This window comes from Natator depressus, chromosome 1 (genome assembly GCF_965152275.1).
Source record: "Natator depressus isolate rNatDep1 chromosome 1, rNatDep2.hap1, whole genome shotgun sequence".
Classification (NCBI taxonomy): domain Eukaryota; kingdom Metazoa; phylum Chordata; order Testudines; family Cheloniidae; genus Natator; species Natator depressus.
Window position 1 is genome coordinate 110,729,534 of NC_134234.1, and position 14,223 is coordinate 110,743,756.

General features: G+C 43.3%; 1 protein-coding gene across 2 annotated transcripts in view; it reads right to left on the minus strand.

Annotated features, from left to right (window-relative positions):
* RASA3 (RAS p21 protein activator 3) overlaps positions 1-14,223 on the minus strand; it is a 255,686-nt gene that overhangs the window by 187,737 nt on the left and 53,726 nt on the right. The window contains exon 1 of one of the 2 annotated variants that reach the window (XM_074964213.1): positions 7,120-7,312. The exons of the other annotated variant lie outside the window; for it this stretch is intronic. Within the exon in view, the coding sequence (XP_074820314.1) occupies positions 7,120-7,174 (55 nt within the window). The 5' untranslated portion in view covers positions 7,175-7,312. Of the gene's footprint in view, positions 1-7,119; positions 7,313-14,223 lie in introns of those variants that run through there. 2 annotated transcript variants of the gene reach the window in all.

The window sequence follows — 14,223 nt, forward strand, 5'->3', positions numbered from 1 at the left end:
GCTGACCCCTGGTCTAGGAGATTTGCCTGTTTACGCTGCTGTTAGCAATATAGCACATCAATGGGTACTTTTAGGGTTTTTTTTTTTTTTAATTGTATGTCTTTCTATTTTTGCTGTAGGGTCAGGACTAAGTCAAAAGATGACAGTTTTTAGTAATATTTTTTAAAAGTTTTGGCTCTCTCTCCATTCCTTGTTATTGTGATAAGTACTTTGCTGTTGCTTGTAAAATGCCAACCATATTTGAAAACCCCTTAAAAATGTTTATTTCCCTGTTTCAGACTTCTGCCCAGATCTCTCTCTCAGGCATTTAAATGGGATGGGGAGGAGTGTACATCAACAAATTGCTGTATCCATCATCATCATGAAATATCTAATTAGGAGAAGGCAGTTAACAGAGAAACATCGTTTATATAGCCTAGTGGGCAATGCTGGGCCAGAGTGAGGAAGAAAAAAGCCCCATGACCCCACCATTGAATAATAAAAGTTAATTTAATGTACCTACCTCACACCATAAAATCATTTATTTTCGCCAAAGGAATTTATCTTCTAATGTGGCATAGTTGCAGCCTTAACCATGAAGTTGCTTTTACATGAGAAACATCACTTAACATGTGAAGTCTGAGAATGCAAATTCTTTTGTTAGCATGACAAAGTTATAACCAAAGTTACACCATTTACTTCTGGGGTTTTTTTGCACTTGGTAATAGTAATCAACCAACCATTTGGGAACAGTAATCCAATAGACAGTTGTCATAGGTCCTATATCTCAGCATGATATATAAGGAATTATCTAATACAAATATGGCCCTAGAGACTATGTCCTGCCTGCGCTGTTTGTAGGATTTTTAATCCTCTTGTGTAGCCTCAGAATAATGTTAATACATATGTTACACAGCAGCTGATTTCAAGTCCTTATCTGTCCATCCTTAGCTGTCACACAGGAAATGTAAACTTCCAAGAGGATGTGGCCAGGATGAATAGTCTATTAATCTGGGTGCAGCAGCTAGGAGAGAAGCCCCCATGTTAGCACATGAAACTTGAGGGAGATTTGCATTACTATGTCTGATACTAAAACAGACCATTGTAGGCACACAGTAAGTACTAACAGGAGCTAATATTGTGGCTGAATATAACCCCAGCTATCCTAAAAAGTTATTTCAGTACAGTGATAAAATTGACAAATGCATTTTCTGGAATATGATCACGGATTAGGATATCAAGTACCATATCATGGAGCTCTTGCCATCGGAGGTGCTCTGACCTCCAGATGAAGTCACCTAGCTATATTTCTGAAGACTCAAGGAGAATCACTATTAGTTAACCATGACCATGGGATCAAAGGATAGCATGTCTGCTAATTCCAGAAGAAAAAAACTGGCAAGTTATGTTCAGACTCCCTACTGTCCTGAATTAATCCGTTTTCTTAACCTAGTAACCTTGGCTATTAGGAATTCACCCTCCAGAAACTGAACCATATTTGGTTTTGTTCCCATGTGCAGGATCTGTATAATTTTACAAAATGTGATTAAGTTAATTTAGAAATCATGAAAGGTACAAGACGGACGGCCTCGAAGACTATCATCTTCTGCTATTCTTATAGCAAGGACAAAAACCCACGGGAGTAAAGTCTTTACCATGCTGCCTGAATAATTTACTTCGATCCTCAGGTGCTGAGGCCATCCTTAAGGGTCAGATGGTAGTTTGTTCTCCATATCCATTCAACCCTTGTACCATCTTATGGATCTGTCAGAACAGCCTATTGTATGTAGTGCTCTCTTCACATGGGAAAGGGCTGACCACCATTCCTTTCACACAGCACGCTGAATAACAAGTTAGCAACCAAATGTGGTGGCTACCAAGCTGAACAAGGTTTGAATCAGTGAGTTAGAGATGGAAAAAGTCTGTCTACTATGAATCCCCTTAAATAAACTACTAACATACCAAACAACAAGCAATGCTGTTTAAATTACCACTCCACCCCCCCCCCTTCCCAACACACCATCAGTAATACTTAACATTTTAGTGTGGTTCTGATCTTGTGAATTCTTAATATCTGGGGACAGGCAATTAACTTCACCTAGTTTCATCATTTGCTGCTCTACTGATTTTGAAACAGCTTATCAATAAATCATTCTTCTCCCCCACCCCATGACATATTTTACAGTATGTATTTCTCACAGTAATCATTTTTAAAGCATAGATTAAGGAAAAAAGTGACTCGCTGAGAAAATGTTTAATCCAATGTTTCTGCACTCATTGTATCACTGCTCTGTTTACAGATTTAGTTGATTTCCACAATTACCCATTTCATACATAAAGTACTACATAATGCATAATTTCTAAAATGCTACTTCCCTTCTCCATTTCTACAGTATGAGTGCATTACAGTATTCCTGACAATTGCTAATATAAAGTCAGGCATGGTATGAGCACTATAACATTCTTTGGTTTCAGTTCTAACTCCCTACCGAGCTGGATATATCATCTATACCAAGTTACACAATGAAATCACCCACGTGAGTTATGTTCTGAAACCAGTCTTATTTCACTCATAACTTCCAAATGACTCCCAATCCATCCGCCCTCTCACAAGAGATTGATATCTGTGGGGCTGTTTCTAGAAGTACTGCAGGACTAATCTCAACATCTGAACCTACAGATAAAAGGATAGTCAACTAAGAACTCCATTTTATTACGCATGATTTTTGAACACTCACTCAAAAGCACTAAGTTTTATGCTATCAAGAGAATAGCATACATTTTACATTCCTGGATACAACAGTGCAAGATTTAAGGTATTTTACTAAATCCAAAGTTAATAGATTTTAAGGCCAAAAGGGTCCACTATGATTGTGTAATCTAACTTCCATCATAACACAGCTCTGTAATTCCTGCAGTGTAGGATTTGTTCTTTCCCATTACCCAGGTTATAGCTTTCCATTGTAGAAATGCTGAATATGCTAAATATGTACTTTGCTTTTATTTCTGTAATTGAAAGTTTAAACTCGTTAAGTAGTAAAATGACACGAGTCAAAGGAGAGAAAAGGGTAGCAATTAAGTAGAGCATAAGTATTATTAACAGTAACTATGTTGCCAAGCAGAAGCACTCTCTTTGTAGTTTTTCCAGCCAATCGTCTGCCACAAGTCTTATGTTGTTTCCTTTCAGGTTCTGAAACCCTGACTCATGGAAATATCAGAGCAGCACACTTCCTCAAAGTAGCAATCTTACAGGAAGCATTTGTTTAGTCTTACAAGACACATTGTTTTGTTTATGTATGAGAGATTCCTGTAAAAAAAAAAAAATTTTCAATGAAGAAAGATGGACAATGTGAAAATACAGTTTCTGTAAAAAGTAGCCAAATAACTCCAAACACAATCTGACCTTGAAGGGAAATATTTAGCAAAGGCGATGAATGCCCTTTTATTTCTGTCCATATGCTGCTTTCTTGTAAAAATGATTTTATTCTAATCATGGGGGAACCATGAGCAAAAGCAGACAGGCACTGAGTTCTTCCAATGGAGAGGACCACAAAAAGGAGAGTTAGTGCAGTGATAGCTCCTCTTTCCCAAAAGCTCTCACCCATAGTTTCGCAAAGGAATCCACCTCATTGTATCTCCTCTTCAATATCTACAGGATATCATCTGTAGAATCAGCTGCACTGCTCATGATATGCCAGCCATGGAAACAGAAGAAAATCATTCTCAACAGATGCAAACAATGCAATCACAAGAATGTCACAAAGTCCACACAAGATTAAGTCCTAAAGAGAGAGGAACTGGCTCAAGCTGAATCAAGACAAGACCAGCATGATCCTCTTAAGAATAGGGAAACATTGTAAAGAACTACGACATCACACCCCACTTGGCTTGAAGTGGTCCTGTTCATTAAACTCAATCATTGATCCTGGACAATCAGCTGACATTTTGTGCCACTAATGCTTTCTTCCATCTGCAGCTTCCTAGGGAACGTGACTTCTTCCTCCCGGACAAGATCTGCCCATGGTGATTCACAAGCACCCAACCTCGAGTCCATCTCACAATCCACTTCCATTGCTACTTCAAGGTATTCAGTGACCTCAGCAGGTCAGGACCCTGCTGTATGTGACCATTTCTCCATCCATGACATGACAGGACAGAAGTGCTTCTCTGGGACAATACAACTCACCAAACCAAGTACTAAGTGATTTGGTCAAAGAAATTTGGCTTAGGAATGAATTTCCAAAGAAGATTAAAGGTGATCAGACTCTGGATCAGTTCTAGAGCATGACGACAGAGCTTTTCTCACCATGAATTATTTTTTTATATATATCCAAAAAAATGTAAACAAATCCAACCAGGGAAAGGCAAACAGAAGTCCACTTGGATACTAGTGATGAGCACAAAAACCTCATGATGGATAGATATGAAGAGATTTCCACTCCTAAAAGCTGATAGAAGTGGATTGTGGCTACTTGCCTCTCATTTCCTCTTTCATGTCTACCTCTAGCTTGTAGATATCTGAAAAAAATTCCAAGCCTTCATGAAGACTGAGTGCAATGCAGGTACTACTTATTATTTCTTCTGGGTGCACATAAGGACTATTTGTTCCACTTTTGAGATGGAAAGTAGGAACTCTAAAGCATCTAGGCAAAATTATGCAGGTCACAACCACTTCACAAGACCTACTAAACAGAACTGAGACAACATCAACATGCCAATTTTTTTCAGTCAGTTCAGAAACTGCAATTATCCTGCCACCTCTGTTTTGCTGACATGACTTTCACCTCTGTGAGAACACACTTAAGTCCCAGAAGTGTTTAACATTTAAACAAAACCTGTTATACAAGCATTTCTTTAGAAACTCTTGCCATGAAAGCTGATTAATATGATTTCAAATACATTACTACTACTACTAAATGACAGAAGGAACAAATTGGCTCCTGCATACATTTACCATTGCCCTCTACTGGATTAAAAGTCAAATCTCATGTGCATACCAATCCGCTCTGCTACCTGAACTATTGGAGTTACTCTTACCACATCAGATAAAAGAACTTTATTTTAGGAACAAAAGGTTAGGCATTCTAGTGTCAATGACACAGATACAGTTTTCTCACTGTAGTATGACTGTACATAAGTGGCCACAAATCACTACTCTAGTATTGAGTATCAATCAAAAATTACTCTAATAAGGGTTTGGATATTAAATTCTGAAAGGGGATTAATTTTAGCAGATGTTTTGGTCAGATTAATCTCAAACCTTTTGCTGTTGTTGCTAAATTATATCTTCTCTGTCACTCAGACATATTTCAATTATGTCAGTCCATTACTTATGACACCATCACATTACTCCCTTCAGTGAATGCCAGTCAATGCTACACTACTTGCAGTGGTTTTTATTACATGCAAAATGGTAGATAGAAATTCTTCTGTTACTACTACTACTTTAGTTACAACAAATTGCTATTCCATGAATTCCTCCTTTAATACACCTACCACAACAAGGCATTAAACAGCTGATTTTTTCTCTCTCTCCTTCAAGGGAACTTGAAAGCCAGTCTCACCCTGCCATACTATATAGACCCATTGATAAGCTTTTCTGGATGGAGTCACATACATAATGTAAATAACTTCTAATTCATGTTACCGTAACATTTTATTTCAGTGGTGCCAATTTTTTTTTATTTTCTAAGCTCCTGCGTAACTGGATTAATGAGGGAAGGATCCTAACAGCACATTAACATGTTGCCATCTCCTTGAAACACCACTGTGTTACCTGAGTAATGAGATTTACTCTCTAACTTGTTTTACTTTATCCTGCATTACAGTTGGTAGGCACGAAGTTGCTTTTAGGAGTATCAACATGTCAGTGATTTTCAAAAGCACAAAAAGGAGCTAAGCATCCAACTCTCTTAGCCCTCAGTGGGAGTTAGGCACCTTAGCTTCCTTTCAAACTCCCAACTGCCCCAAATAGCAGGGGGGAAAAGCAAAACAAAGTGTTCCCCTTCAAAATGAAGTGGGTTTATTCTGTTAAGGAAACAAGGGATTTCCCAACAGCCCTGCACACTCAAAACACTACCAGAGAGAGTTTTAATCTACAAACACAGTGACATCTGTCGCTAACTTTCTAATAATGTGGTCTGGAAACCACTCAGCAGCTAAAATAGTAATGCATCTCTAAAACAAAGTGAGCTACCTTCTGCAACAACCACATAGCAATAGCTTAGTTTCCAGTACATGAGACTGTAGCAATATTAGATGCATGAAAATCTTATTAAAATTGAACCTACTGCGAATAATTTTATGTCCTTCTATTTTTCCACATCGGTTTTAGCAAACGATGCACAAAACTGATGAGTGGCTTTGTTAGTCTTCAAATCTCTCCAGTGTAATTTAGCAAAAATCAAGTCCTGGGGCTCACGCAGATAATGACCCAGGTTGTTCTTCCATCCTATTACATAATCTGTCACCAATACTAATGGGACTAGGAATCTAAAAGAAACAGAGATTTGCAACCTCCATGCCCAATGCGTTCACACGCGAGGGGTGGGGAAGAGCACATTTGAAAGACAAGTCCAAGGATAGGCTATTTAGTTTCTAACTGTAACTGGCAAAGATGCTACTGCAGCTGGTCAGTTTCTAGTCGGGATGTTTTTGCACGATCTTAAGGAACAACCCAACCCATTTCAGGCAGGACAGACCCCTAGCGTCCTCCTCAGCATCCATCGCCCCTCTGAGGCAGAGACTTTGCGAAGAAACTTCAGGAGGGACAAGCAGCAGCCAGGGCAGCTGGTGGGCAGGCTGAAGAGCGCTCTACGTGCAGAGCTGTCCCGGCTAGGAGGGATGAGGCAGCGCAGCTGCTGTAAAAGGCAACGGGACCCCACAGTGCCTAGCTAGGCGGCTGCTGCCTCCTCAGCAGTCGCTTTAGAGGGAGAGAGGCGGGCGGCCGGGCTACGGGGCTGGGGTGAGGGCAGACGAGCCCCACTGCACTATCGTTCCCAGGGCAAGGAGGTACCTGCACTTCGGCTGCAGACGCGCCGGGCTGCAGCCCCGCGGCCCCAGAGCCCACGCCAAGGCTGCAGGGAGCCCCCCTCGCGCCCTTTGTTGGCGGCCGGGGACGCTCCAGTCTCCTGCTCTTACCTATTTTAATCCTGACGCTCTGGAACACCCGGAGCCCCTCTTCCTCCACGGCCATGGTGCCGCCGAGCCTGGCTCCCAGCAGCGCTCAAGCTCCTCCACCGCGGAGAAGGCACAGACGGGAGGAGGGCGGGCAGCGCCTGCCGCGGTGGGTCGGAGGCTGGCTGTGCGGCTCCGGCGGGCGAGCACACTGCGCAGCCCCCGCCCGCGGCCGCTGCTGCTGCTGCTGGCTCGGCTCGCGGACACCAGCACCGCCCCCGCAGCCGCCGCCCCATTGGTTAGCGGAGCGCCCGGCCGCGCCGCTCATTGGGCCTCCTCGGGCGGGCCGCTCCCTATTGGGCGAGAACGAGAGACAGCGAGAGTGTTACAGCCCCGAACAGCTGGCGAGCGGGGCCGGGCCGGGGCCGCCCGGGCTAGGAGAAGGGCGCCGCTACCAGCCGGGAGACCCTACCCCAGCCCCCCGGGGCACTGCCGCCACGATCTCGGCCCTAAGCAAGGTGAGCGTAGTACCCCAGCTGTGAAAAGGAGCCACCGATGTGAGGGGGGACTGGACAGCTCGGGAGGGCACCCAAAGTTTGTTACTCTTCCCAAATGCACGCCAGGTAGGAATCTCCCCACTGGGTCTGACCAGCGGTCCATCTAACACAGGATCCTCCCTCCCATAGTGCCCAGTACTACATAATACAGAGCAGTTGTTCTCAATCTTCATCCCCCGCTACAATAGAAAAAAAAGCATTCAGGATCTCTCGCCCATCTAGCCATAAAGAAAGGCAGGGTGACCTGACTGTGAAACCCCTCCACGGCCTGTTCACAGATCCCAGGTTAAAACCCAGCCTTCAAACAAAGGCGGAGGAACCCCCATCCTATCTCATTAACCAGATCACAGTCACGCCCACCTGCAAGCTACCACACATTGTTTCTTTGCTCAGTTTGGTCCTCAGCAAATCCCACTCTGCCTGACCGCATGGGTACAGCAGGAAGCTCAAGCTTCAATGCTCGCATGATCATGAGTGAAACGAGACCAAGAAACACAACCCACATCAGTGCTCGAAGCTAAGCGTTGGGCTTCATAAAGCCAACAGCTGCAGCATCTCTCTTGGATTTAGAGAAAGAAGTATAAAAGATTTAATAGAAAAGTTTCTAGTCCTTTTCAGTGCAAATGTTGCCTTTCAAAGTATAATCTAATTGCCAGAGCTGAAGGGAACAACTCAACCAGCTGGGTTCCACTTCTGTGGCAGCCGCCTGGAGCAACCTAAAGATTACACACACACACACACTTTTAAATGTAAAATGAATGAGTTCAATTTATTGCAATTGTATTGCAAAAAAAAATCCTCACTAACCTTCCAAGAGCCTTAGGCAGAGTGGTGTGATCTTGGTGGATAGGAGTCAGCTACATTTGCGAAGGGCAGCAAAATGCTGTTGTGTAGGCCTTCCCCCAAAACGCCAAAGCTGGCTCTGTTGATGCTAAGCTCCTCATTCTAGCCATACGCTTCAGAAGTGAGGGGAAAAAAGAGGTAGGGAAGAAAAAACTGGTGAACGAGGAGAGCCTGAGCACACATAAAGAAGCTAGTGGATAGGTGGGAGACTACAGAAGGATAGCAGGAAGAAAGCAAGAGAAAAATCCCAAAGGCAGTCACTCTCACTTGAGGCAGGAAGCTTGTGGAGGAGGAACAACAATAGTTCAAACAGGCTGTGAAAAACATGGTGAGTCAGTCCCATCAAGTGCTTGAGGTCTTATTGGAAAAATATATTCATTTTCTTGTTTTTTAAAAATATGTATTAGAGGTCAATATTTTTAAATGGCAAGTAGAAACAGTCAGGAGCTGTAACAGGAGTAGAGGGGCAGGTAAGAGGAAAAATCTTTTTAGCAGGTATGATGCAGATTCCAAGAGGAAATTGACAAGTTCAGAGACTGAAAAAAGAGGTAAAGATTATTTTAGGGAATTGTTGGCTGACTGATTCAGCTCTTGTTGTCTGTGCAGCCAAGTGACACCTGTCACTTAGTGATATAATCATTTACATTTATCTAGCACCTTTTGTCCTTAAGAATCCCAATGGTGCTTTACAAAATCCTCCCTTTAGAACTTAAAAAGGCTTAAACTTGCAATGCATTAATCATTTTAGTCCCATGGACTCAAAGGGGAACACACAGTTTGGAGCAGCTGTTTGCCTAACTCCCTTATCTCTCTACTTCAAGCATATTATAGCACAAAATACTTTTAGCAACACTGAAATGCAGCCACTTCTCCAATCAATAGTGGCAACCAATTGGTACACAGCATTCTGTGAAAGAGAGACATGTGGAAATTTTGACCACAAGCAAATAGACACACTTCTCCTCTTATCCAAAGTGCTATGAGATTTTTAACATTCACACCAAGCAGAAAGGACCTTGGGTTTTTAAATCTCATACAAAAGACACTCTTGTTACCTTTGCATGGTTATTTATTAGCAATAGGGGAAATTCCCTCTATATCCCAGTAAAAGGTACTATAGAAAACACCAAGTTAAAGAACCCTGTTTCCTTGCTGTATAAATTAAATAATATTCCAGCCTCAAAGAATGTATTATACCTCTCCCTCTCTCTTTCGTTCTGTGGTTGGCATACTACTACTTGAAAATAGTGTCATAATATATTTAGCCTCACTTCATAGTTTTGATACATCTCCCACATCTAGGAATTTCACAAAATAAATAATCGCCTTTGCAGGCCTAGGCCTTAAGTCTGGTTTAGAATGCTAATTCTTGTGATGGAAAAATGAGTTGTTTTGGATTCACTCCTCTAGTATTTCCTGTGTTTCTCTGTTGTGCCAGAAAGGGCCAGAGGTGTCAGTAATGCCACTACAGTTCAATTCATATATGCTTTGTTTTGCTTAGCATTACTCTGTTCTTACATAGAGTTATGGGGCCAAATTCTGCTGTCATTTTCATCCATGCAACCCCATTGAAGTGAAATGAGTTACACAGGATAACTGAGGGAATGACTTGGCCCCGAGCTTTTGTGCCACAACAAGTTTGTACCCACCTGTGGTCTTCTGTGAAATACAGAGAAAAGAAAAGCTACTTGCAGTTATTAGTAGTCAAAATACTGAACACCATCATCTATTTGCCAGTTTATACTAGCTCCCACTAGAGCTGGAATGCTTAAAATAAAGCTCTACTGCACAGTCAGCAAACTATTAAAAATTGGAGGGAACAAACAGGCCTCCTTTATCCTCTGCCACACCACAGGAGTTTTGGGGCTGCTTGAGCCTTACATGGAACAGTCTGCTTGGTATATTGCAAAGACATTTCCCCTTCCAAAGTGCTATCAATGCTTGATGTTCTGTAGTCAGAACATAAACATTACAAACATGCATGCAGAAAACCCACTTTTTTCCATAGAAATATTTTAAAACATTAATATTCTGAATGCTAACTATACTACTCCACCCCTATTTAAGATTATGATCTAACTGTGATGAGTGTCTCTACTTCTGCTAGGGCCTTCTCTATCCCAAAGAATCCATGAGTTTCCAAACCACACAGCCAGCTAAAGGCCATGGACGTTGGCTCTACAGCAGGCAGAGCTGTTCTTGAATATAATCAGCCTGTTGCAGAGAATGCAATATAATCAACTAACCCCTGTATAATCAGCCATATCCCCCAGCCTTCTCAAACATTAAGAGTCCAAAGCCACCCTCTTCCTGGATTTGATTTTGTTACCATATACATTAACAATAAGATAACTAAGTTCAGCTCAAATCTTCTCAAACATTGGCTGTCCCTAGGGTCCCACTCCTCAGACAGCTCACCCTGTAGCTACCTTTTATTATTTTTGTAGACAGTCACTACTACTCCTACCTCCTTCATTTCCAGGTGTGGTAAGAAGCTACCTGCCAACAACGGCTGTGACTTTTCTGTAAAAGCATACCTTTTTTACATCAGCCCCACTAGGAGTGTAGGGTGACCTCCGCTAACTGCACTGAGTCTGGTTTCCACTAGGATTTTACATCAGAAGAGCCATCTCAAGCTATCTGAGACTTCACAGCAAAAAAAAACAAAACCCCAAAACACAAAAAAACCCTGTTTTTTTTTTTTTTTTTTTTTTTTTTTTTACACTGAGATAGTGAGTCATCAGAACTCACTTAACATTTCCAAGAGGATCAGTGTAACTGCTAACAGGGTGGGTGTTTTGGGCAAATACTGCCAGCCTGTTACACCGTGCCAAAAATTAATCCCTAGTCACAACAACAGAACAAAAAAATAATGCTCAGGAGATGAAGTTACTGCTTAGAGGGAGGGACAACACATGCAGTCCCTCTACAGCAAATTTATCCTCAGTGCTCTTGTGAGGTAGGGAAGTATTTGTCCCCGTGTTTATAACGTTAAAAGGAGATTATTCAGACACCTTAAGGCCAATATCCACAAAGGGGCTTTTGCGTGGCAACACTGTTACAATGCCTAACTTTAGAAAAATCACAAAACAACATTGCGATCCACAAAGTCTGAGTTAGGTGCCTTGGCTTCCTGTGGGGGAAAGATAGTCACCTGGGAATGGGATTGACAAGAGCCAGGACACTAGGTGGCTGCCCACCTAAACTAGTCAATGGGAGATGCCAACAAGAGGGGTGTGTCCTAAACCCCACTGCCTCAGGGAGTTGGGCTTCTAAGTCTGGTCTGCAGGCAAGTACCTATCTCAGCCAGTGATCCCCAAACAGGAACCAGTCTCGTGGAGTCACATGGCCTATGTTGTTTCTCATGAGAATGAGTTAGACACCTGCCTGACTGTACACAAAATGAGAGAAGGTGGTGCTGGTGCCACCTTAGAATTTTTTAGCTAGGCTTGGCGGGATTTGCTTTTAATCAGTAACTGCTGATATATGTTGATTTTGGTGTGTCTGCTGAAATTGATGGGGAAAAAAGGGATCAGTTGGTAACAGTCAGCTTGTCTGCAGGGATCAGGTATCACTAGCTCTGAGGCAGCATAGGGAGACCTCTGCAGACCACTCTCATGGGAGTGAGGCAGCAGGTCCGTGACAGCGAAGCTGCAGAAGGCTCTCTGCACTGCCTCAGGGCTGGTGCCACCTCATCCCTGCAGGCACAACATGCAGGGAAAGCTGTGGTCCTGGCCCAGCAGAACAGAAACCCCTGTTCAGGCTGCAAAGAGGAGGGGAAGTAGTGCAGCAGCGGCAGGAGCCATTCAGCTTCAAGGTGGCCTCCCCTTCTCCTAGCCCTGGCCAGGAGTCTGTGCTCTGCTGGGCCAGGACCACAGCCTTCCCCACACCTTGTGCCCGCAGGGATCAGGAGTCATTGACCCTGCAGTTGTGCAGGGAGCCCTCTGCAGCTCACTGTAACAATCCTGCTTGCTCACTCACCAGCCAGGAGCATGGGCGCTGTCCCCAGGCAGGAACTGTTAAGGCAGCAAGGTCCCATTCTTTGTGATGAATGTCCATGTCACACAAAATAACTCAACAACTGGAACAAACAGCCTCTCTTCTTGATGGTCTCAGCTGATTGTCCAGGGTCTGGATGGATACAGGGACTGAACTTTGCACAAAATACACCTGATTGTGACAGACCTCAATTGTTTTTTCTTCTAAGAATCAAGGAGAATTGGGGGATAGTGCGTCCATCTAGTACTGAGCAGTACTTTCAGCAGCTGGTCACGGAGAGGGATGTTAGTGAAGGCTATAAATATCATACATGGACATTCTGGGAATGGGATAGAGATAAGATGGAGAGGAACGTCCTCTGGTCCCACCTGATCTCGCTGATTTTCTTCTATATTGTTGTCTTCATTCAGATTATAACAGCTTCCCAAACTAGGAAGGTGGGTGAGAATTTAAGTAAAGATTTCTAAAGCCTTCCTTTCCTCCTCTCAGTGCCCAAACTCAAATATAATTTAAATAGGTTATAAATACATTGTAAAAAAAACACCCAAAGTACGTATGTTGCTCTTTTAAGGTCACCGGGAGAAGAAGACCAAAGCCCTGAGGTAAGTGGGATACCGGGAGGAAGCACGAGCAGGAGAGCGCAAGAGGGGAGGACTCCTGCCTCATACTGAGAAAGTGGGACGATCAGCGAGTTATCTTAAGTGCCTATACACAAATGCGAGAAGCCTGGGAAACAAGCAGGGAGAACTGGAAGTCCTGGCACAGTCAAGGAATTATGGTGTGATTGGAATAACAGAGACTTGGTGGGATAACTCACATGACTGGAGAACTGTCATGGATGGATATAAACTGTTCAGGAAGGACAGGCAGGGCAGAAAAGGTCGGGGAGTTGCATTGTATGTAAGAGAGCAGTATGACTGCTCTGAGCTCCAGTATGAAACTGCAGAAAAATCTGAGAGTCTCTGGATTAAGTTTAGAAGTGTGAACAACAAAGGTGATGTCATGGTGGGAGTCTGCTATAGACCACCGGGCCAGGGGGATGAGGTGGACAAGGCTTTCTTCAACTCACAGAAGTTACTAGATCGCAGGCCGTGGTTCTCATGGGAGACTTCAATCACCCTGATATTGAAGGCTGGGAGAGCAATACAGCGGTGCACAGAGAATCCAGGAAGTTTTTGGAAAGTGTAGGGGACAATTTCCTGGTGCAAGTCTTGGAGGAACCAACTGGGGCAGAGCTCTTCTTGACCTGCTGCTCACAAACAGGGAAGAATTAGTAGGGGAAGCAAAAGTGGATGGGAACCTGGGAGGCAGTGACCATGAGATGGTCGAGTTCAGGATCCTGACACAAGGAAGAAAGGAGAGCAGCAGAATACGGTCCCTGGACTTCAGAAAAGCAGATTTTGACTCCCTCAGGGAGCTGATGGGCAGGATCCCCTGGGAGAATAACATGAGGGGGAAAGGAGTCCAGGAGAGCTGGCTGTATTTTAAAGAATCCTTATTGAGGTTACAGGAACAAACCATCCTGATGTGTAGAAAGAATAGTAAATATGGCAGGCGACCAGCTTGGCTTAAAGATGAAATCCTTGCTGATCATAAACACAAAAAAGAAGCTTACAAGAAGTGGAAGATTGGACAAACGACCAGGGAGTATAAAAATATTGCTCAGGCATGCAGGAGTGAAATCAGGAAGGCCAAATCACACCTGGAGTTGCAGCTAGCAAGAGATGTT